Consider the following 25,211-nt stretch of genomic DNA (forward strand, 5'->3'; position numbering starts at 1 on the left):
AAAGCTTCAAAATCTACCATATTGGAATAAATATAATCTAATCACTCCTTTGTCTGCCTACTGGGAACTCAAGCTGAAATGGGTTCCCAAGCTAAACAAGCGATTCTTGGTGTAGGTGAGTGAGAGGAGCAGCAGTCAATGTTGGTATATGGACAGTGGATGCTCTAAGCATATGACTGGTGATATAAAAAACTTTCTCTCACTCAAGACACTCCAAGGAGGAGGTGTCTCTTTTGGTGATGGTAAGAAGGGGTACATTTCGGGAGTTGGCAAAGTAGGAAGATCTCTTGAAGATTCAATTGACAATGTGTATCATGTGGATGGGTTGAAGTACAGTTTGTTGAGTGTGTCACAAATCTGTGACAAAGGAAATGAGGTCAAATTTACTTCTGAGAAATGCACTGTGGTGAGTCTAACTACAAACAAGGTAATTCTCACTGCACACAGAAGTAAAAATATGTACGTGGCAAACTTAGAAACGTCTCATGGAGATGACTTAACATGTCTTAGTGCTCAAAATGAGAATGTTGATCTCTGGCATCGTAGGCTGGGGCATGTAAGCTCATCTTTATTGAACAAACTGATTTCTAAAGACCTGGTCCGAGGTCTGCCCAAACTGAAGTTTGCTGAAAATAAAATCTGTGTAGCTTGTGTTAAAGGAAAACAAATCAGATCATCCTTTAAGCCCAAAAATCAAGTAACTTCATCAAGAACACTAGAGCTGCTTCATATGGACTTGTGTGGACCTTTAAAAGTTCAAAGCAGAAATGACAAGAAGTACATTTTGGTGGTTGTTGATGATTACTCAAGATACACCTGGACGAGATTCTTGAAGTCAAAGGCAGACACAGCTGAAGAGTTGGTGGTATTTTTCAAAATAATTCAAATCAAATTAAATCAAGTTATTTGCAGCGTTCGATCTGATCATGGTTCTGAGTTTGAGAACTCAACACTGGATAGATTCTGCATGGTGAATGGTACGAGCCATAATTTCTCTGCTCCAAGAACTCCTCAACAAAATGGAGTAGTGGAAAGAAAGAACAGAACCTTGGTGAACATTGCCAGAACTATGATTATTGAATCAAATCTTCCTCAAAAATTCTGAAGCTGTTAACACAGCATGTCATGTTACCAACAGATGTCTAATAAGAGTTATTTTGAATAAGACCCAATATGAGCTGCTCAACAACAGAAAGCCAATGCTGAGCTATCTTAGAGCATTTGGATGCAGATGTTTCGTGCTGAATAATGGGAAGGATGATCTGGGAAAATTTGATCCTAGAAGTGATGAAGGAGTGTTTGTTGGATATTCTTCATCCAGCAAAGCTTATAGAATATTCAATAAACGAACTCAATGCATTGAAGAAAGCATTCATATTGTATTTGATGAAGATGGAAGCTTGAAGAATGATGGATCAAATGATGATGATGATGTGATGAAAATGATCAAATCAAAAAAGACTGATAGAGATGAAGCTGATGCAGATCAACAACTGAAAAATGACTGTGATGATCAGAATCATAGTCTACCTGAAGAGGCTGGTGCTGAGGTTGAAAAGGATGATATGGTACCTGGTACTATTCAAAATTCCAGCTAGAGTACATCATACTCCCCAGAAAATGATGTCACTCTTGATGAAGAAGAACATGCTGATCAGCTCAATCAGTCTGCTCCAAGATCAGGATGGAAGCATAGTTCATCACATCCTCTTGATAATCTCATTTCTCCTTTGAATTCTGGAATTCATACTAGATCAAAAACAAGAAATCTAGTTGCATTCTCACCATTCATATCATCTATTGAGCCCAAGAATGTGAAAGAAGCATTAGGTGATGCAGACTGGATCAATTCTATGCAGGAAGAACTTCATCAATTTTAAAGAAGCAAGGTATGGTACCTGGTTCCTTGACCTGAAGGCAGAACAGTAATAGGAACTAGATGGGTTTTCAGAAACAAGCTTGATGAAAATGAAGTGATTACTAGAAATAAATCCAGGTTGGTGGTGCAAGGATACAATCAAGAAGAGGGAATAGACTATGATGAGACTTTTGCACCTGTTGCCAGAATGAAAGCTACTAGAATTTTAATAGCTTTTGCTGCATTTATGGGGTTCAAGTTGTATCAAATGGATGTGAAGAGTGCATTTCTGAATGGAGATCTTAAAGAAGAGGTGTTTGTCAAGCAACCTCCTGGTTTTGAAGATGCAGAGCTACCAAATCATGTGTTCAGATTGAATAAGTCACTATATGGCCTGAAGCAAGCTCCAAGAGCATGGTATGAAAGGCTCTCAAAGTTTCTGCTGAAGAATGGGTTCACACGAGGCAAGATAGACAATACTTTATTCTTATTAAAAAGAGAACAAGAATTGCTTATCATTCAAGTTTATGTGGATGACATAATTTTTAGAGCTACTTCAAAACATCTGTGTGAAAGAATTCTCATCTTTAATGGGAAAGGAGTTTGAAATGAGCATGATGGGTGAATTGACATTCTTCCTGGGTCTGCAAATCAAGCAATCATCAAATGGGATTTCAATATGTCAGGAGAATTACATTAAAGAGCTGCTGAAGAAATTCAATATGTTTGATTCTAAACCTATTGATACTCCTATGGGGACAAATTCCAAGATAATAGTAGAAGAATTTGATCCTCTTGTGAATCAGACAATGTAGGGGAATCATTGAATCCTTGTTATATCTGACTGCTAGCAGGCCTGATATTGTGTATAGTGTTGGAATGTGTGTCAGGTTTCAAGCATGTCCTCGTGATTCATACTTAAAGGCTGCAAAACGTATTCTCAGATACTTGAAGAAAACAGGGGACCTGGTTCTCTTCTATCCTGCAGGTGACACTTTTGGTTGGTTTTGCAGATGCTGATTTTGCTGGTTATCAAGTTGACAGGAAGAGCACCTCTGGAATGTCTCATTTCATTAGATCATAACTTATCTCTTGGGGTACCAAGAAATAGAACTCTGTGGCTCTTTCAACTGCTGAAGCTAAATATGTAGCTGCTGCAGCTTGTTGTTCTCAGTTGATGTGGATCAGGCAACACTTGGAAGATTTTGGGATTCACATCAAAGCAATTCCTTTTATGTGTGACAACACCAGTGCTGTTAGTATGGGAAAGAATCCAGTCCACCATAAGAGAACAAAGCATATTGATGTTAGACATCACTTTTTGAGAGATAATGTTGAAAAGGGAAATATTGTGCTCACATATTGTCCAACGGAGGAGCAAATTGCAGACATTTTCACCAAGGCTCTCAGCAAGGATCAATTTGAGAGAAATCGGTTGAAGTTGGGCATGTTGATCTCCAAGTGATGCTTTTGGCTTCCAACAGTTAAACTCCCTTGATGGCTGAAATTGCAGTGCAGGTATCCTTTGTGTGAATATTTAAATATTGAAGAAAGATCCTTTTTGTGCCTTTTGTAGGTACACTCTTAGTAAGGACCTGCTTAGCAAGGGAAGCAACTAGAACAACTGAGGAATAAAATTTAACTGTGCTATGGTACCTGGTGCCTGTCCAGGTTAGCATTTATACATTAAATTGAAACTGAAAATATGACCGTTGATAATGCCACGTGTCAGTCATCGGTTACTCTGACTGTTTGTCCCATCGTTTCTCTCTCAAACAACGCATCCAATCACGAACCTGGCACCTTTTCTCTTTCTTTAAAAACCCTTACTTCTTTTTGAAACTCTCATCTATTTCTTAACTTCTTCTTCCTGTTCACGAAGGGTTTTAGCAAAATTTCAAAAGGCAAAATTTGTCTTCTTCTTCTTCTTCTCCTCGCCGTTCAAAGAAACTATTCTCTAGTGTGAAAACCATGTCTTCTCCCTCATCTTCTTCCAAAGAGATGTTAAATGCTCTCAGTGAAATAGAGCCTCTTGCCTTCTATTCTCCGACCACTACACAAGCCAGACTTCCTCCCCCTTCCAGTTCTCAACAAGACACCCCTGATAACCCTTTTTTCGCCATAGATCTAAACAGTTCTGTCGTGCCTACCGAACTTGGTCCGTTTCAAGACATGTTGCCTGACAATATGTTTGAAGGGGATCTACCCAAGCATAAGGCTTCTGAGTCCAACATATTGGCAGCGAGTGAAGAGCTGGTGATTGAAAGCTTGGCCATGATGCGGGAAGAAGCAAGGGCAGAGCATACTGAAGTCTTGGAAAGGGAAGAGGTAAGACCTACTCAACCTATCTTTGATAAGACCCCTGATATAGGAAGGTACTCTTCTTCATCTTCCTCTGACTCTGCAAGCGAGGAGGAACCTTTAAAATGAAAGGTTCAGAGAAGAGAAGGGGAGAAATCTAGGAAAGGCTATAGAGAAGGTTGAAAACACAAAGTCAAAAGGGAAGAGATCTGAGAAAAAGAGAAAGCGGTCACAGGGACCTGGTTCCCAAGCCAGGATAGTTGAGAGTGTCAACATGCAGGAGGTGGTTGACAGCCTGAGAAACCAAGCTGTCTTGGCAGGAAGAATTTTTAATATGGGAATCATAACTCTTCCTGGCATGGACTCTCTTCAAGATATGGTAGAGATCCAATCTTGGTTACACTTGTTCAACAGAAAATCCCCCATCCTCCATGAAGAAGAAGTGCGTGAAATATACTATAATATTCAATTCAAGGACGATGGGAGCATCCTCACACGAGTAAATAACATTGTTGTATGTTTAGATGAGGGTGTGTTGAGCAAAATTCTCAGGGTGCCTAGAGAGGGGACCCGGTCTGTACTGGGCAGAACTTGCTCTTCTGAGTTTACTGCTGTGATTTCTAAGACACCCACAACCAAGGTTGATGGTATTTATAAGAAAATCATGAAGAGTGAGTACCAGTTGGTCTTTGAGTTCATCAACAAAGTTTTCATTCCTCGCACTGAAAAGAGGACAGTAGCAACTGCTGCTGATTTGTTTGTGATGTAGATGTTGTGCAACTTCGAGACTCTGAACCTCCCTGGTCTAATGCTTGAGCATATCCACAAAACTGTTATTGAGAGAAAAGGTGTTCACGGAATGGGTTATGGATACTTTCTCACGGAGGTATTCAAGCATTTTCAAATTCCTCTCAGTGTGGGAAAAATGGGGAAAGTTAAGCAGACTATCTCCGAAAGTACCTTAGTTGAGTGCGAATTCATTGAAGGAAGAGGCTATCCTAAGAGCAAGATGGCCCAACTTATTGATGATCAAGATCAGCTTAAGCACGAGGTTGAGGAGATTACTGTGTGATTAAGTGGTAGAGAGGCAGAGATTGCTATACTCAAAGCAGAATTGCTTACTGCACAGAGTGAGGGACCTGGTTCTTCAGTGGTTCAAGCTCTGGAGAAAGAGAATGCTGAGTTAAAGGCGAAGATAACTGCCCTGCAGGAAAAGGCCATCAAGGACAACGATGCTGCCAATGCACGACTCACTCTTGTTATCCAGTCCCTGTCTCATCCTCCCCCCTCTTCCTAGCCTGTTGAACAACCCTCCCTGTGTCAATTTTTTTGTGTGGCTTATTAATGTGTTGATGATATTCAGTTTGTTTTTAATGTATTTATGTTATTATGGCGTGCTGGTTAATTTATTCCTTTGCTGTTCTAATTATCTTCTTTTGTGCATGCTTTTCCATTACTAATTGATTGCTTGATAACTTTGATCTTGTTCAGTGTTTATGTTGAACTCACTAGTTTATTGCATATCTTTTTTATGATGCCAAAAGGGGTAAGTAAAACTGTGTGTAGCTAAATGATAATTCAGTGAAGTGGAATATACAGTGAGGGGGAATATAAAAAGGGGGAATGTACAGTGAATGGGAATATAAAAAGGGGGAACAAAGTTGGAGAAGATCCTAGATCATTGTTTGTCATCATCAAAAAGAGGGAAAATGTTATTTGTAGTTTTGATGATTTGACAAACTTAGGGACCTTGTAAAGGTACCAGTTTCTTACTTGAGTATTGCAGGTTCTTACTTGAGTATTACTGATAAAACAAACCCAGGGACCTAGTAGAGGAATCAGGCTCTCATGATGACGAGCCAGTTGACTGCCAGATGGAGACGGTACAGAAAGTAGGTGCACACTTCCCGATGGCGTCAAAAAGTGTGACTTTTCCAGCCAATGGCAAAGAGGTTTAGGAAAGTGACACGTCCACATAAAAGACACTTTCCTAAACATTTTTGAGCAGTTTTTGCAACTTGATAAAAACTTTTCAAGAACTCTTGCAAAGGCTACTACAAAACAAAGGCAAAATTATTCCAAGAACAACAGCAATCTCTGGAGCTTTTCGTCTAGTTGTTTAGGAATACATTCTCTTGTTCTTAAACTGTAAACTATTCCTGAATCTATAAAAGAATTGGTGTATAGTGTTAAAAGTCTAGGTTGTCCAGGTGGGATAACTTAGTGGGTAGATTGTTTTCTACTTAGGCTTGTTAAGCAATAGAGGACTATTGCTTAACTGTAAGATTGATAACTCTTTCTTACATTTGGTGTAATCGTGTTTTACTTTTGCTTTTGAAGATTAGTGAAAACGATTGAAAATCCTGTGAGACAGGTCGTGGTTTTACTCCCTTAAGTAAGGAGGTTTCCACGTAAAATCATCGTGTTGATTTTACTGCATTTAACTTTCTGTTTTTATTCATTAGTGTAGTAAGGGACCTGGTCCATTACTTGTTAAGTGAAGACATATATTCTATCATCTATGTATATTTGTTTTCAACTTTTCATTTATGTAGACGTCCAAGGTGAGTGTTGTAAAAGTATATGAATGTTATGTGGGGCCATTCTTGAAGAGTCATCCCTTCTTATATTAATGTGATGACATGTGGAGTCACTCATGTTTGAGGTGTAATTACTTGACCAAATGAATAACTTATTAATAGCCAAGTGTTTAGTTTATATTTTCTATTGGCTATAAATAATCTTTGTGTTCTTCACAAAGAAATAAGAAAAAAAAGTTTGAAATACATTATTATACTCTCTCTTTGTCTATTCTTATTTTTAATATACTTTATTAATATTAATTTGTTAACTAGTTATTTCATAACAAAAAAAACATCTTTTCCTATTAAAATTAATTGTCGGGAAAAATCTCATTCCATCTAAAAACAAAGGAACACTTGGAATTAATTACTCTAGCTAAAATCCACTACTAGCTAGCTACTATGAATGAGACAAAAAGACAAAGCAATACTCCATCAGTGACACAAGAATGATGAGTTGGCTATTTGACGGTTCACATGCTTTCAACAAACTTAATTGATTGGAAAAAATGTTACCTACTCAATATACACATACTAAAATAAATTTATTTCACATTCAAACAATGAAGTACTTTGAACAGTTAAATCTTTTTCGAGAGTTAAAAAAAAAGACAGGTCATTAGGTAGATTATATAAAAATAATGTTAAAAAAAAAGTGTTTACTTAAGTAGCTTATATTATTATTATTACATTAATTATATATAGATGATTTTTTTATGCATCATTTGATTTAATGTATTGAAAATAATGTGTATTACATAAAATTATTTAGTTACAAAGAAAAAATATATTTTTTTTAAGAATTAACTGAATCTTTAATCATTTTTACATGTATTAGATCATAATAAAGGAATTCATATGGGTTTCACAGCTTAGAAAAAAACCAATTTACCATGTTATTTTATTTATTAGAGATTTTTTAAAAAATAAATAATATTAAAAAGAAATACCTAATACAAGAATGTTGTTGAAAAATATACTAATGTTCATTTTAAATTTTTTAAAACAACACTTATTTTAAAATAGTTTATTTTAGTGTGAAGTGATATTTATTTTAAAATAAAATAATATATTTTGTAGGAATAAGAAAATGGGAACATTGCAATATTACAATGACGATTATGTTAATACTTGATTTGTTACGCCCAACACTTTTGTAATGATTTATCTTCCATGCTCGACATCCTTGTTACGTTATCAATAGGGTCATACTGCAATTTTCTAAAATTAATCTTTGTCTTAAAATATAATCAGCGCCATGATTGAATTTTTTTTTTTTTTATGATTTTAAATTTAAAAGTAGTTTCTTACTAAAATTCTTCATTATTTCACTTTTCTCCCATTGTTGCTGTAATTGTGTATTCTTAAACACCCTAGAGATTAAGGTGTAATCTCATTTGGGACAGACAACGTTAGTAAACATCTTAATGTGACCATCTTTTTCTCAATCTTAATTTTAGTTAGCATTTATCATACACTATTCTAACTTAAGTAATAGGAGTAGCAAAGGTTTTTATTTATACCTTGAACAAACAATGACCAATATCACTAATCTTTCCTAGCATTTGATTAGAGAATATCAGATTTCGAGAATTTATCTGTAAATATTTATTTGATTATGAAATTTAGTTAGAATTTCATGATAACTTTTTGAGATTTCTATTCAAAAGTTTAAATAGTTCAATATCATTTCAAAAATTCAATTCTTAACTTTCTAATTCCTAAATGTATAACTAAATTGGAGCTTGAATTTTATTGGGACTACAATTCGAGAGCTCAACCGAGAAACGCAATTCCTGATGGGGTCCACTTTAGTTTGACACTTTGACCGTTGAAAAAGAAAAGAGAAAGAGAAAGAGAGAAGATAAAGAATATTTTTGTTAGTATTTCATATCAAGGAAAATGTTTTTATTTGAAAAGTATATTTTAGAAAAATATTTTTTATTTAAGGAAATAAGTTTTTCTTTAAATATTTAATAAGTAAATATACTTATATCTAATTTAGCAAAATATTTTGAGATCAAAGAATAGAATTAAAGATATTGGCGGATGTTTCTACTTTAAGTAGTCATTTTTTTCTTTATTTTAAATAATATATTAGTACTTATTTTTATTAAACATAAAAAAAAAAAAAATGTAAGACCAAACAGATTACACACTAGTGTTTTTCTTGTTTAGTTTTAGTTGGTGCTTAATAGTCAATAAAGTGGAAACAGATTTGGGTGGATTCGAAGTACATATATTCTGTTCTTTCTTTCACATTTTCAAAGCCCTAAAGTTTTTGCTTCTTCCTTAAAAGGTAAGCTAATTTTCCTTTTTCCTTTTACTTGTTATCAAGCTTTGAACGTTTGAATTAACAGTTTAATGTTCAATTTGTTGTTAGAGTAATCAAATTCCGAATTCGTTGTTGATTTTGTCATTTCTTTTGGTTGATTCAAATTGTGTTTAAGTACATGCGTCTGTGCTATGTTTAATGGAGTTTCATAGCCTATCTTGTTTCATTTGATTTCTCATACCAGTTGTTCTTTTCACTTGTAATCTGAAATCTTACCAATTACCATATCTTTTATTATGATTCATATCTCAATTGCTATCTATACTTGGAGGAATGAAAGACTTGATGAATTTGTAGCTCCTAGCTATGAGCAAGGAAGTGATTGTCACTGTCATAAATAGTTTTGACATATCTAGTAGAAAAGACCAATGTCTTGTTGATTGACAGCTATATTACAATTGAAAATTGTGTACATGTTTTTCTCAATTTGATATGGTATTTCAGGGTTTTTTAGATTGAGGCATAGTTGTGGTTGTTATGTGTCACCCTCTGAAGATTCAGCTATTTTCTCTCTACGAATTTGTTTTTTTTTTGGTCATATCTTGTTAGGTTTAAGTGTGCCTAGTCTTGACCAATTTCCTCTTATTTTTTTCTTTAATGTTTTGTAGACATATTTTCATGGAAGATGGTGTCTTATGTCACAGTTATAAATTGCAACAAGGATACTTGACATAAAGTGCTATATCCAAAAGATGGTACTATTCTTTGCAATTGTGATATTGGCATGTCTCCGCTCATTTGTCTTACCTGATGCGCAAGGTACCTGGTTCTTCCAGTTTTACATCATAAAAACCAACTTTCTTTTTATTTATTTACTCAAATGGATAAAGAAAAATTTAGACGTGACTACTATATCTTGTTTACATTTTGCTTCTTGCCGGTGAAATGTTGTCTTTGTTCTTCTAACAAAGTCGGCTGACATTTGTTTTTTTTATACTCTGGCCCATTTTAGGAGATGCACTATACGCATTGAAGATCTCACTAAACTCACTAAATGCTTCAAATGGTCAACTTGCTGATTGGAACCAGAATCAAGTTAGTCCTTGTACTTGGTCCAAGATCACTTGTGATGATAAAGGCAATGTCATTATGGTGTAAGTACTATTGTTAGAGCCATTAGAATCACTGTGTGCATATACTATGATGTTACTGTTTTTATGCACTAGAAAGGTTAATCTTTGGTTGGTCAACTTCCTTTACTGGATGTGGTTTGATAATGTCTGAATCTGTGTTTGCAGGTCATTATCAAGTTTGGGATTCTCGGGCACTTTAACTCCCAGAATAGGTGTTCTAAAGAATGTGAATACACTGTACGTTTAAAGTACTCTGGCTGAGTTACTATTGATAGAATGTTGGCTTGAATGCTGCCCACATATAATTTTCTTGATGCTTATTGCTACTTTAAAATGTTGATTTAAGTTTTATTTCTGAATATACAAGTTTGATGTCATGGCATCGAACTAGAACAAAAATCCATTTTCAGATCATCAGATTCAACTAAAAGTTGAGAACACGATGATTACTATTTTCAAGGGAGCTTCACTTAGCTGAAGGGGAAAAAACAAAAACAAAGTACCTTTGTGATGTTATAAATGAACAAGGAGAAATATTTGGCCATTTCACAAAGGCAAACAGCTTTAAGAAAGATGGAAGTTGCATGAGCTGATCTAGCAAATGGGAGTCTCTGTTGGGATGGCTCTCTTTTTTCTTGTGGTACTGTATGGTGTCTCTACACTTATGGCTGCTGGTTCCATTGGACAAAGAACAACCTAAGCCATTTCACGAAGACTAGAAATGTGAATTGTACAAGATTAATCCTCAGTATCAGTGGCTTTATCTCTTTTCCGGAGTGGTCATTTCGTCACATTGGTCTTTGCACTTTGTCTACTTCTAAGGGCCCTAATTTAGTATTTGACTTATATATTTTTGAAATCAATAATTTGGGTGCATAACTATATGGAAGAGTACAAAGTTCTTTGATGTAGCTCTCGATGAATTTTGATTTGTTAGTATGTTGTTGAGCTCAAAATTTTTAGGTCTATGACTAAAATTTTTGGGACGATTTCTTGTTTTCTTTGATCCACAACTAAAATTTTTTGGATGATTTCTTGTTTTCTGCTACTAACCTAGCTGACTATGTCGTATTCACTTCCTGTAGGTCCTTGCAAGGGAATCATATAACTGGTGAAATTCCCAAAGAGATTGGAGATTTAACAAGCTTGACAATGTTGGATTTAGAAAATAACCGTCTTTCCGGAGAAATGCCAGCTTCATTGGGCAATCTTAAAAAGCTTCAGTCTCTGTAAGTCATATTATTTCATTTAATCATTTGAGGATAGAACTTAGTTTACTTGGTGATTAGAATAGGTGTGAACTCTATTATTCCATTGAGCAGGTTTTTGAGTCGAAACAATCTCACGGGGACTATCCCTCAGTCACTTTCGGGACTTCCAAACTTGATGAACCTGTAAGTTATTTATCTTGCCTTTTCCTTATTCCAAGTATAAATTACTTTTCTGAATAGGAAAACAATACATTTTCTTTTGGGCTGTCACCTTCAGACTTCAGTGATCCTTAACCTGTTACCTGTATCATTCGATGTTTGACTTGATTCTCTGATTCCTCATTGCAGTCAGCTTGGTTCCAACAGTCTTACTGGCCAAATTCCTGAACAGTTGTTCCAAGTTCCAAAATACAAGTACGATTACAGTTCTTACTTTAGACAGTAGCTCAAGGCTTCTTAGTTTTTGCCTTCTCAACTAATGCATAATCTTTAATGTTAGTATAACTTCATTTGGTTATTCTAGTTTTACAGGGAATCATTTGAATTGTGGCTTAAATCTCACTCATCATTGTGAATCTGCTAGTGGAGGTAAGTTCTACCAGCAAATATGTGAACTTTTTAACTGTATATACTTCATGCTTCTCTATTCTGAAACAATGAAAGTAATGTAGCTGAAATTTTTGAATTTTACTACCATTATCTAGATTTATTTTCTTTTAGCTAGAAAGGACGCTTTATCTTTTAGTTTTACTTTGTTAGAGAAAAATCTTTAGTATTTTCAAGAGGTCTAGCTTGTTTGGGATTTCATATTCTATATCTAGTATAAGTGTGTACTTTGTTTGGAACGACACTTGATGAATAGACTCTATGTTATCAAGCACCTCATGGTGCTGCCTGGACAAAAATGGATGAGTTTTTTTCCATTGGTACTAATCTTGGAGAGGTGTAGCTTGTAACACTTGCTCACTTGTAACACTTCCTCACTTATAGGTGTCAAGCATTCTCAACGGAGGGAGAATGATGTAGCTGAAAAATATAGCATTATTTACTACCTTTACTGTTGATCTATTGTCGTCATCTTTTAGCTAAAGTTTGAGGTTTGATATATCTTTTTTAGAAATACTATTATATATAGTAGGAGAGATTTTAATAATTTTTGGAGTTGTAATGCTTAAAAAAGAATTTAGTCATTCCAAGAGTTGTAATGATTTTTAGAAAAGAATTTTTTAACTCTTAAGAGTTGTAATGATTAAAAAAAGGAATTGTAACAATTCTAAGAGTTATAGTTATCTAGGTTCCCTAATCTGTAATTAGAGTCCATAATTCCTTTTTTTGGAACAACATTTGATGAGTAAATATTGTTGATCTCCTATCGTATATCTCGTCCCCTTTTCTTCTCGTCCTCTCCCTTAATCATCATGCTCATTCTCTCTCCTTTTGGTGCTACATCTCAGGAAGTTTCTGAAGTTGATAAAGCTGTTGATTACCTATCCGATGTATTACTATTCGTTTAGCGAGGAAATCGTCATTTAACATATGCACCTTGTTGAGCTTTCTGTACAAACCAAACTCTAGAGTTGAATTTCTTGCAGGTTCTCCTAGTAAACCAAAGACTGGTCTCATTGTTGGTATTGCTGTTGGATTTCTTGGACTTCTCCTTCTTGGAGGATCTGTGTTATTGTTCTGTAGAAGACGGCACAAAGGCTATAGACGTGAAATCTTCGTTGACGTTGTAGGTTTGTGTCACATTTTTTTGACAATACTTTCATCTGTTAAATGTACTTGTTATTCTTCTTAAGGGAAGAAGATATTCTGGCCATGCATTGTTGTATCTTGTAATTCCATCTTAAGTTAGTGACCTCATTCTTTATACACCAATACTTAGGTTTCATTTACCTTCAAGATGGTGTGATTCCTTTGAGTATATTATGATACTGTATTTTATGTTCTATTTGGCGCGCTCAGGTGAGGTTGATCGACGAATTCCATTTGGTCAATTGAGGAGATTTTCATGGAGGGAATTGCAGCTTGCTACTGATAACTTCAGTGAAAAGAATGTTCTTGGACAGGGGGGTTTCGGCAAGGTTTATAAAGGAGTGCTCAATGACGGCATTAAAGTTGCCGTGAAACGGTTAACTGATTATGAGAGTCCTGGGGGAGATGCTGCATTTCAGCGAGAAGTTGAGATGATAAGTGTGGCTGTTCATAGGAATCTCTTACGGCTTATAGGATTTTGCACCACACCGACTGAACGCCTGCTAGTATACCCATATATGCAGAATTTAAGTGTTGCTTATCGTCTACGTGGTATTGTTTCTTCATAGCAGTGTTTTTATTCACTGTATTTTCTTTTAATCCTGAGCATGCTATTTTCCCTTACTATGCCTGCTTCATCTAATTTATTTTATCCCAATCAATAGATCCTTCATTTCATTAGTCTTACATCTCCTCCGGCGCATATTCTGATTTTGTCAGCTTGGTTGTAGACGATCATGAGTCATTTCCCCGTTCAATCTGTGAAGGAAGTGTGCATTTGTCATTTTATGGTCTAAATTGACTATTAAAGTACTATAGAACTGCTGATTTAGTAAAAGAACTTTTACATGGCATCAAGTTCGGAGGGCATGCTTATAGACCTAATGCGTGTAGCTTAATTGGCAGCAGCATCTACCCTTTAGTTTGTGTTTTCATACTTCAGAATCTTATTCTTTTTCCTTCTCAAAAAAGAATCTTATTCTTTCAACTTTGAATGAATTGCTAGAAGCTTAATGCCTTAGGGAGTTAGGGTTGCATCACCATGAGCACAATTTGCATGCTTCCTTTTTTCTCCCAGAATATGGTAAGGGAAGACAAGTTCTGAGCAGATTTAAGGGTTATGTAGAAGTATTTTCTGATATATATTAAATGGGTTGAGTGTCCGGAGATTGCAATTTTATTCGGTCAAATCATACCTCATTAATCAATAAGGAAGTATTCAGTTTTTTTAAAAAAAAATTATCAAAAGATGTATGTGCGTTAAGTTGGTATCACAGATCGTGATAAGAAAGAGCTATGTGACTACATAAATTGATTCTCGTGATCCTTGCTTGAACTAAGAGGTGTTACATGAAGTAGTTAGTGTTGCTAAAGATTTCAGCAATTTTCAGCTAGAGTTAATGTGTCTGTTACTAGTTTCCAATGGTGTCTTATTAAGTTTTTAATCACTTACAGAACTTAAACCTGGGGAGCCTGTTTTGAATTGGCCAACTAGGAAGCGTGTGGCGGTGGGTACTGCACGTGGACTTGAATACCTACATGAACACTGTAATCCAAAGATTATTCACCGTGATGTTAAAGCAGCTAATGTGTTACTAGATGAAGATTTTGAAGCTGTAGTTGGTGATTTTGGCCTGGCAAAGCTAGTTGACGTTAAGAAAACCAATGTGACTACTCAAGTTCGTGGTACAATGGGCCATATAGCTCCTGAATACTTATCCACTGGCAAATCATCAGAAAAAACTGATGTTTTTGGCTATGGAATCATGCTTTTGGAAATTGTAACCGGCCAACGTGCAATAGACTTCTCACGCCTAGAAGATGAAGATGATGTCTTGTTGCTTGACCATGTGAGTGTACTTAACCCAATGATCTTCATATATTTCCAAATGGTCATCAAATAATTGCGTTAAACTTTTCATATATCGTATCTCTACTGATTAATCTTTGTTTCTGTCCATATTCTATTGGGATGACTCATTTGTCCTTTGCATGAGAGCCTCTTGTATGATATACATTTGTTTATCTTTCTCCTATTGGTGAAACTGCTGCAATCTTTCTGTTGTAATTGAAATGGTACAAACAATTATTATTTTTTGTGTGGCACCAGGATACAAATGCTTTGAATATGAGCTAGGTCTTAATATTGAGCCTTTTTAGGCACAAGTAATATGAGACTATATATATATTTGATGCTAATTTTTTTTGTTCCAAAATTGTGGATATGTGGACCCTGAGCCTCTCTTATAACTTTACATGATTATTCTTTAAGCTTCATAGGACCTCTATGTTGTATTAGTTGCTAAAAGGGGATCATCTTGAAGGTCAGAAAACTGCAAAGGGATAAAAAACTGGACGCAATTGTAGACCGCAACCTGAATAATAACTACGAGCTGGGGGAAGTGGAGATGATGATTCAGGTGGCATTACTGTGCACTCAGGCATCACCAGAGGACCGTCCAGCAATGTCGGAGGTGGTGAGGATGCTGGAAGGAGAAGGGCTTGCTGAGAGATGGGAAGAGTGGCAACACGTTGAAGTCAATCGTAGACAAGAATACGAGAGACTTCAGAGACGATTTGATTGGGGAGAAGATACAATGTTTAATCATGATGCTGTTGAGTTGTCTGGTGGAAGATGACAAATGAGTAATAATTTTGAACCACAAAAATGTTTCTTGATATATATATAAATATATATGCCTGGTTGCTAAATGGCCAGCAATCAACAGTGGACTCTGTATTTATGTAAGTTTTAGTCATTATTTTCATGTTCCATTAACTCCAAGGAGTGGGAATACTCGATTCCTCAAATGGTTACATATTTTCCTCACTAAACTATGTTTTGTCACTCAACTTTTAGATATTCCTGACTGGAAAACCAACTAAATCTCACTGGAAAACATGATTGCCAGAATATCATGTTAGCTCAAATAGAGAAGAGAAGCTTACTATTTAAGGTATTCTTGGAGAAATTGATTAGTGAAAATACAACATTTTGAAGGTAAAATCGCCATAAAATGCATAGTATGTTGATCAATTTTAGAGCGTAAACAAGATGTATTTTTGGAAAACACCAAATTTTGACCAGTATTACAATAGTTTTAACTTTTTCTAGAGAAGCTTCTAGAATGATCGGTTGTAGTATTTTGGATACTTATATTAATGGTGATTCGTTTGACCGAGTGGGGTAAATTATGATACGAAGTTATATAAAATGAAGTTGAAGTTTTGTTTGGAGATATAATTTAGATTTTTAAATTATATTTTTTGCTCATAAACATAAAAAACACATAAGTTGTGAAAATTATCAAAATTGTATCAATTTTTTTTATGTAATCTTACCAAATAAGCAAAAGTTGATTACACACGTGTAAGCTATTCTTAAAAGAACGCAACATTTATTGATCGAACTTTAACTTAATAAAAAGGTAAAACTAAACATGAGTTATAGCGTACTACTTTTTAATAAAATTGAACATGGTTAATATCATTAGTAACTATATCATCATGTTCATACTTCGTGAATATTTCATTCTCCTAAGATATTCTCGCAAAAAAATGATGTAGATATAAATGGTAGGATTCTTTATTCAAAATATAAACTTGTAGGTTAATTTTCGTGTTTGAGAAATATGAAATTCTCAAATCAAACTTTTTGAAGAAATACTATGAAGGAAAAATTAGCAAACTAGTCATAATCTCTAACATAATTAGTAAAAACATCTACACTTTAAAATAATTATTGAAAATATCAAAATGTCAATATTTTAGAAAGTTCAAATTTTATTTCTCAAAACAATCCAACTTCGAATTAAATTCTACACCCATTACCCATTTACACTTCTTCATATGCTTTAGTACCATTAAATTTATTTTTCATTTACACTTTTTAATTTTTTCTCTTTCATCAACTTTTCAATTTTCACCATCCCATCATTCACTTTTCTCTTCTTTTTTTTCTTTTATCAAAATTTCACTATTATTCTCTCTCATTGTTGAAGAAGAACTAATTATTCAAGTTTGTAACAATTTGTTCAAATCTATCAATTAATAAAAAAATCTCTCAATTGATAAAAGTATTTTTGAATTCATCATTTATTTTGTGAGATTTTGTTTTCAAAATCACACATTATATTGAATTTTGAATTGTATGTATTGAGAATTTTTCGTCATTTTTTTTTAATTTTTATGTGAATTTGTTAACATACTCATCAAATATTTATGTATTTCAGATTTTTAGTATTTAAAATAATTTTTGTTAATCTTTTTTTTATTATTTGTTTTTATATTTCAAATTTAGTAGAATCTACATTAGCATTTAGGCATTGAGTGATTTCGCAAAAGTATTTGAAAGTATTTTGAATGTTTTGTAGTTTGTAGTCAAATTTATTTTTACAAAGTGATAATCTAAATACAAACCTATATTTTGATTATTTAAAATTGTGAATGAATACTAAATCAAAGATAAACTAGTTGGTATAAACATATAATGAGCAAAATAAAATACAAAACTATATGACTGATACAATTAGGATGAATGCACATATAATGAATACATACATATATAAACTGTATTTTGGCTATTTATAGTTGAGAATGAATGCGAAATCAAAATATAAATACAAAACTTTATTGTATATATTAGGACGATTACGAACTCAAATCTAAATACAAACTTTATGGTATACATTAGAACGAATATAAAATTAAATCTAAACACAAACTATTTGGTATACAAAGTGATATTGGAAATAAGCAAAATAAAATACATATGTGAGATGGATTAATACCTATACCATGAATAATGAGTATTGTATTTTGAATATTGAAAAATTTCTTAAAAGGAGATACATAAACTTCATAACCTTAACATGATAGCCCAATAACTTCGTAAAATTCCAAATATTTTTAAAGATAAATTATAATTTCATAACGTCAAAATGATGTCTTAGTAGAATAAACTGATTTAAATATGATAATATATGGCAAATATATGTGTTTAGAACAAAAAAAATTAAGAAAATTGAATATTGAATTTGTAGATTAATGGTGATAGGCGTGTTCTTTAGAACATTGTGAAAGAAGAAGAAAAAGATGGAAGTTGTTGTATTTTGATAAATTGCTAATTAATTCTTTGTTTTTAAATTTTTGTAACTGATAAAACTTTTAAACAATTGTTTCTTTTTTATATGTTTCTTTCTTCTTAATTTCCCCTTCGTGTTAATTGTTTCTTTTTTGACATTTTTACTTAATATTGAAAATATTGACAATGAATTCTATTAAATGTCAAAACATTGACATTTTGTAAATTTTTCCAAATATAAAATCGCATGCAATTGCCCATTTGTCGTTGCAAATAGGGATGACCTTTTAAGTCATTTGTAATCGATCCATATGAACCAAAACTAGTCCAATTCAATAATAAGTGTTCTTCCTATCAAGTTATCCTTCCCAAAATCTTCCTTTTCCTTTTTTTGTTCAATCTCCCTTTTTAGTTGAATATTCCCATCCTAATTAACGATTTTTGTCTAAGATAAACCAATCTGACTTTATTTTTTGGTTATTCTCTACTTAAGTTTCAAAAATATTTTTTTTTTCAGCTGAAATTTTTTCGAAGAACATAATAATATCCACAATGTAGTTATTTAACGAGTCTTTGTTATCTCAATATTTTATATACTTTGCTCTATTGATATTCTTATAGGTGAGCTAATTGGTCTCAAATCATATCAAAATATTTCGTTTCTTCTATTATAGTTTTCTTTGTTATCTGATTTATCATCACCGTGATATGCAATTATTGATGTTCGTATGATCCAGAATCCCGGTTATTTCTATCACAACATAATATATAGATATAATATTTATTTTAACATCAATTATTATTTCTATTCCCTCTGTTTCAAAAAAAATGTTCCTACTTTCTTTTCAGTTTATTTAAAAAAGTATGTCCCCTTTCCTTTTTTAGCAGCAGTTTAACTTTAACTTTAACTTTCTACTTGACATGTTTAAGACCACAAGATTAAAAAACATTTTGGTAGATTTGACGTAATTTTAATTTAGAACCACAAGATTAAAAAATCTTTTTTTTTAAGTTCGTTCCAAGTCAAATTACGTCATCCTTTTTGAAACGGAGAGAGTACTAATTTTGTTTTTTCTTACCTATTGATTGACAGGATACACACAAATCACATATCCTGAACTAATTGTTATTAATTACACTACACCAATTTAATTTAGGAATCCAGGTTAAACAATCTAATAAACTGAAAATATACATTAATTAATAAATAGGCCGGCCGCAAAGGCAAAATTAATAACGAACCAAATTGCCCTAAAAAGTCTCCACCAGGACGTAAAGCAAATCAAATTGTATGTTCCCTAAATTCCAATATTTATTTATGTAAGTTCTAATTTATGTTTTAGCAAAAGTTAGTAGTTTTGATTTTTTAGTTATACCCATTGAGTTAATCTAGCTCATATTTTGATTTTTAATTTGAATGTTGTTGATATTGACTACTAAAAAAAACTGTATTCACGGACAAATTTTATAACCAAACAACAAAATCTGTGGCTAATTTTACTTAGCAACAAATTAGCGACAAACTTTCGTTAGCTAGTTCGTAGCTAATTATAGTGATTTGAAAATAATAATAAGGAATTAGGAGGTTATAACTTTGGTTGAATTGACATAATTCTAAAGTATGTGTGATTCCTCAAGTTTATTATTGTTATGTTGGTCTTCATCAACTCATGATCATTCAATGTGATAGTTGATTCATGTTTTATGGTTCGTTTGATTGGGGAATAAGTTATTCGAAATCAATTATTCGGAATTAGTTATGTATATAAAGAGCACTAAAATCATGGGGTAAGTTATCCTGCCAATCAAACATGAGATAAACTATTCTTAAATTAATCGTGGATTAGTTAATTTTTATCCCTAGTATCAAACGAGATGTAAGAGTGTAAGATGTTCATTCACTAATAAATTATTTCTGTTCTGATGTACTCTTTGTGGGGTGTGGCTATACAAAACTTAGTTTTCTGATCCTTTGTTTCTCTTAACTTTTTTTTGTTTGATCTCCTTCAGAAACGTATATAGAGCTCGTTCTTTTTCTGGTGTACGCGTGCTGCAAGAATGGGGGATGAAATCGATGACATTGAATTTGCTCGACAGATGTTGAGCTTAAAAGAAAACAAGTATGAAGAAAATAAAAGCGGAGGAATGAAACAAGTAGTTAAGAAGAGTCATAAGATCAGCACTCCTTCTGATCTTCCTGATGGTATCTTATTTCACATCCTAGTGAAGATTCCGCCAAAAGACATTCATAAGTATGTCATGCGCGTCTGCAAATCATGGAAAGAAATTGTCTCGGAGAGTTTCTTCATTGAGAAAAATTTCATGGAATCGAAAACAGAATTAGTGATACAGTCAGGATTAGGAAGGCGTATGAAAACGAAGTTGATAGAGATTAGAAAAGAATTTGAATGTGAATCGCGTGAAGTTGGACTAAGTAAATTAAGCAAGATTCATTCTAGCTGTGACGGATTTCTATTGATGAGTGAACCAGGGAACAATGGGATGCTACAAATCATAAATCCAGCAACAAAGTTCTGCCTTACTATCCCGCGATGCCCTTCACATTGTCAACATAAAGCTTGTAGTGCAGCACTTGTCTTTGACTCTTCGACAAAACAGTACAAAGTAGTGCATGTTGTTACAGATTCTTATGGTTTTGAAATATTTAATGTGAGCAGTGATGATGATGAACTACATTGGGAACGAGTTTCTAGTCCGTGGGAAGATTTAAATGATCGACCCTTTAATCCAATTAACTTTCACTGGAAAAATCCAGTGTCGATTAATGGAAGGATTCTGCATTGGTATGTTGATTCAGCTGAATATTTCATTACAATGCAAGTAAAAGAGGAAAAATTCAGTCGAACTTATCTTCCAGAACGTGTTAAACAAATTAATAAAACGAAGAATTATGCATTGGTGGAGTTGTATGAATTTCTTTCTTTTATCAACTGCGATTCGGAGAAAACAATGAATGTTTGGGTTCTGGAAGATTTTCGAAGGAAAGTTTGGTTCAAGAAACACACGATCGTGGCAGAATTGACAAATTATATATGTCCATACAAATCATCAAGACAGGATGAGCGAAGAATGCCAAGATTTTGGAACCTTGTTGTTGTCGCTGGTGCGAGGAATGGTGAAGTATTGATTATAGAGCATAAGAAGAACTCTAGCGTATTTATATATGACACGAAGAGTAAAGTGATGAAGCCTGTTAGCAGTAACATGAAGAAATTAGAATCTTTTGTACCACACAAAGATGGCCTCTTTCGTATCATGAAGTCGATCGCGTAGCTAGTGTCATGATTTAATATGGAGATGCGGTTAAAAGGAGCGATTTTGTCTTGCTTGGATTAGGGCGTAGTTAATATTTTTTTTATGTTAGTAGTTTGTACCTTGTCTAATGTCTACATTTATGCATATGTTACATTTGATTCTTGTTGTTTGATCTTCTCTTACCACAATTGAGCATGTTTCATGTGCCATTGAGGATTGTTGAGAAGTTCCCTATTGCATTTACGAGTATGCGAGTTGGAATGCTAAAAAGTACATAGGCTTGAAAGAAAAATCTGAAGAACTTTCCTGACTCAACTCATCTCTACAAGACTGAAATCATTTCAATATAACACAATTTAAATCAAGTGCAATATAAGGAAAACTATTTAAAACATATTGTCAACTCTATGTGTATGCAAAGATATAATATAACCTTGAGATGTATGTAAAAATACAAATAACTGTGCATATAAAATACAATATGATTTCATCTCTACAAGACTGAAATCATTTCAATATAAAGCAATTTAAATCAAGTGCAATATAAGGAAAAACTGTTTAAAACATATTGTCAACTCTGTATGTATGCAAAGATACAATATAACTCTGAGATGTATGTAAAAATACAAATAACTGTGTATATAAAATACACTTAATTTCTGTGAGAGTTTCTCTAACCGACAACCATCACTTAAGAGCTATAATGATGATGCAACGTTTTGCCTCACACTGCCAGGGTCACCCTATACCTTGCCATTAGTATAGAACCTGAACTAGTAAGTAAATCCATTAGTCTATGTTAAAAAGCACTAAAGAAATCATACTAAAAATATAAAAGAACCTAAAATACCCTTGAAGTATTAAAAATGATACAAAATTACCCTCCATCCACTTATTGGCTCCAAAATACCCTTCTCATCCACCTTTTGGTTCAAAATTGCCCACTTATTTAATGGTTTTAAATTTAATCTGTTTTAATTATTTTTTAAATACTTGGCACTCAACTATTGGTTATAAATTAATCTATAACTATAATTTATAAACCAACCCACTACCCACTCATTATCAATTAAACTCCATCCAATTAACAAATCATTTCTAATATCAAAAACGCCCTAAACACTACTAGAACATGACTAAATTACAGATTCCGGAAAAAGTCATCCAAAATTATTCAAGTTCGAATCAAAGCCCCAATAAAATTTAGGTTGAGCCACTAATTTAGGAGGACATTTTCAATAGGATTCTCTTTCAAGCTTGAATTTGAAATTTATGATTAAAGACAAAGGAGTAGTACATTCCGATTCATGTACTTTTTTAAATATAATTTTATAAATATTTATGATTTGTTTTAAATGTTAAAACTTTAATATTCTTTTTCAAAAATTACCTATTATGTAACATCATATAATTGAGACGAAGGAATAATTAAATGCGCATAGTTAGACTTTTAAGTTTATCGGTAATTTATATTTATACCCTTGAATTATAGTATGTTTTGATTAAGGACTTGAATGCATGATAATGTATCTTTATAGACATTTTCGCCTCAATTTTTTTAGAAATACTCATTGGCAGTAACTTTCATGTTGTTGCATTAATAGTAATATGGGGGGTTTATGAATTGGGTATAGTTTAATAAGTAATGGGTGGACAGTGGGTAGATTTATAAATTATATTAATAAGTTAAATTATAAAAAAATAGTTGAGCGCCACATATTTTTTAAAAAATTCAAATAGTTTAAATTTAAGTCTATTAAATAAGTAGTTAGTTTTGAACTTAGAGGTGGATGACAAGGGTATTTTGGAGCCAATAGGTGGGTGAGAAGGGTATTTTGGAGCCAATAGGTGGGTGAGAAGGGTATTTTGGAGCCAATAGATGGATGGAGGATAATTTTGTATCATTTCTAATACTTTAAGGATATTTTAAGCCATTTTCCGAAAAATATGACCCTTTTTCTACCCATGGTGGCTACATGGTTTATGAGGGCTGTGAGTTATCTAAACTCTCCCCCATATCGGTGCTCAGTACTACTCTCAAAATATTAGCTCATATGTTTTTAAAACATACTTCCTTCTATGATTTGAGATTAGTGCTCAAAATACTTAGCTCAAAGGCTACCTTGGAAATCAAAGTTTCCCCTCTTGCTTTATTTAGAAAGCGATTACCTTTTTAGAAAACTAGCTCAAAATCTCTTTGGAAATCTCAGTTTCCTTTTTTATTTAAAAAAGAAAAATATTTACTTTTTGGGAATTCATAGTCCCAATATACTCTTTTGAAGAAATGAAATCAACTCTTCACTTATACTTAACTTGAGACTGGAGTCTTAAAAACAAAGTTAAAACATTGATAAGACTCTTGAAAACTTTTAAGAACTTTGCTTTGACTTGCTTCTTAAACTTTAGACTTGACTCTTAACTTCTTTGATTTTGATCTTAACTTTCCTTGAATTGGATTTTGGATTCATGATTCATGATCTCATGTGTATAGACGATTTCTTGATGTTTATATGTACCTTAATAGTTTCTAAAGAACAAGTAAGAGAGAAAAAGAAAAATATTGGTTAGATGAAAAATGGAGCGCATACATCACAAGCAACACATATATGTCAATGAGTGAGTAGGACTATTTGACAAATGTCCTACTTATAGTGTATGCTCTCCATTTTTCATATAACTCCTTCTTTTCTCTCCGTCTCTCTTACTTGTTCTTTGTAAACTACGATCTGGTGTTACCTTTTAGGTCTTTATACACTTCTATTTTTCCATTTGCTCTTTGGTGATATCTTTTGTTTTTATGAGACTTAAAACCTTGTTTCAAAATTGCGGTGCTCTTCTTGTTGTGTGTTCTGCGGTAAAGAATGCAATGGTTTCCCTAACACATGTTTCTGTTTCTGAGTAGGAGTGCAGCGAAAGACTTCTTGAAGTTGGCAAATAGCTACTTCAGCATCTCTTTTTTTCTAAAGATGAGCTTCTGGAGAAACTTTATATGAGAGTCTTTACTTCTTCTTTGCTCAATGTCATAAACCTTGTATAAGACGTAAGTTAACAAATTACAACCATATGAATTACCTTTTTCTTGAGTATTAAGTGTCTAGAGTATAATTTAATAACGTAAACTAACTTAAATTGGTGATGTAACATCTTCCTACTAAAAGGGACTAGAAGTAAGTGTAAAATATGTAAATAGTTACTTTTGGAAAGTATAAGGAAATCTGGAAATTTTGAAGTAAGTTAAAAGTGAGTTTTTGGTCAACTTTAAACGATCATAAATCCTACCTCAAGATGAGTTAGGTGTAGTTCCAGATATGGTTGTAAAGCTGTTCGAATGATCTTTCCAATGCTGCCAAGTTTACGCGATTCCGAGTTTGTATGAGTGATTTATATTTTTCGGAATTGGCTGTTGGATTAAGAAAAATTCAATCCGGATTTGGGAAGAGAAAATTTGTTTTTTCCTAACCTAATTATGTTAAAGCATTTTAGGGATTAATTAGGGTAAAACAAGAACAACTTAGAAAGATTTAGAATTTACGCTAGGCCTTGCAGAAAAGAGAAAAAAAAAGAGAAATCATAAAATTGCCAAGAACATTCAATCTTTGCATGTGAAATTCATCGTGGGTGATCCCTAAAAAGGTATGTGAGATAACATAGAGTTGATTCAATTCACCCACGCTCCAATCATGCTTCAATTCAGCAAATTTAAGTTTTTGAATGTTACGAAAGTGAGTCTTGATAAA

General features: G+C 33.2%; 2 protein-coding genes across 6 annotated transcripts; both read left to right on the forward strand.

Annotated features, from left to right (window-relative positions):
* Positions 1-8,636: 8,636 nt before the first annotated feature.
* Positions 8,637-15,950, forward strand: LOC101262789 (probable LRR receptor-like serine/threonine-protein kinase At5g10290). Of its 5 annotated transcripts, none has more exons than XM_010319776.4 (12): positions 8,637-9,040; positions 9,685-9,835; positions 10,029-10,170; positions 10,315-10,386; positions 11,235-11,378; positions 11,472-11,543; positions 11,709-11,774; positions 11,884-11,948; positions 12,953-13,096; positions 13,326-13,667; positions 14,571-14,965; positions 15,440-15,950. In XM_010319776.4, the coding sequence occupies exons 2-12, from the start codon at positions 9,769-9,771 to the stop codon at positions 15,752-15,754; spliced, it is 1,824 nt and encodes a 607-aa protein (XP_010318078.1). In that variant the 5' UTR covers positions 8,637-9,040; positions 9,685-9,768; the 3' UTR covers positions 15,755-15,950. The 5 variants fall into 5 exon arrangements, with proteins under 5 accessions (XP_010318078.1, XP_010318079.1, XP_069151089.1 ...); XM_010319777.4 differs by having other exon boundaries at positions 8,866-9,040; positions 9,721-9,835; XM_069294988.1 differs by having other exon boundaries at positions 8,866-9,040; positions 9,721-9,835; positions 15,445-15,950.
* Positions 15,951-20,256: 4,306 nt separating this feature from the next.
* LOC104646423 (F-box protein At5g49610-like) lies at positions 20,257-21,492 on the forward strand. Its single transcript, XM_010319826.1, has one exon. The coding sequence runs from the start codon at positions 20,257-20,259 to the stop codon at positions 21,490-21,492; it is 1,236 nt and encodes a 411-aa protein (XP_010318128.1).
* Positions 21,493-25,211: the final 3,719 nt, after the last annotated feature.

Source organism: Solanum lycopersicum, chromosome 3, assembly GCF_036512215.1.
Source record: "Solanum lycopersicum chromosome 3, SLM_r2.1".
In the NCBI taxonomy this organism is placed as follows: Eukaryota; Viridiplantae; Streptophyta; class Magnoliopsida; order Solanales; family Solanaceae; genus Solanum; species Solanum lycopersicum.

Excerpts from the sequence above, each read along its gene's own strand:
- LOC101262789 (XM_010319776.4), top strand. The coding sequence starts at position 9,769 with ATGGTACTATTCTTTGCAATTGTGATATTGGCATGTCTCCGCTCATTT. Across the intron at positions 10,171-10,314 it reads AAAGGCAATGTCATTATGGT|GTCATTATCAAGTTTGGGAT; the intron begins GTAAGTACTATT and ends CTGTGTTTGCAG. Across the intron at positions 10,387-11,234 it reads CTAAAGAATGTGAATACACT|GTCCTTGCAAGGGAATCATA; the intron begins GTACGTTTAAAG and ends CACTTCCTGTAG.
- LOC104646423 (XM_010319826.1), top strand. The coding sequence starts at position 20,257 with ATGGGGGATGAAATCGATGACATTGAATTTGCTCGACAGATGTTGAGC.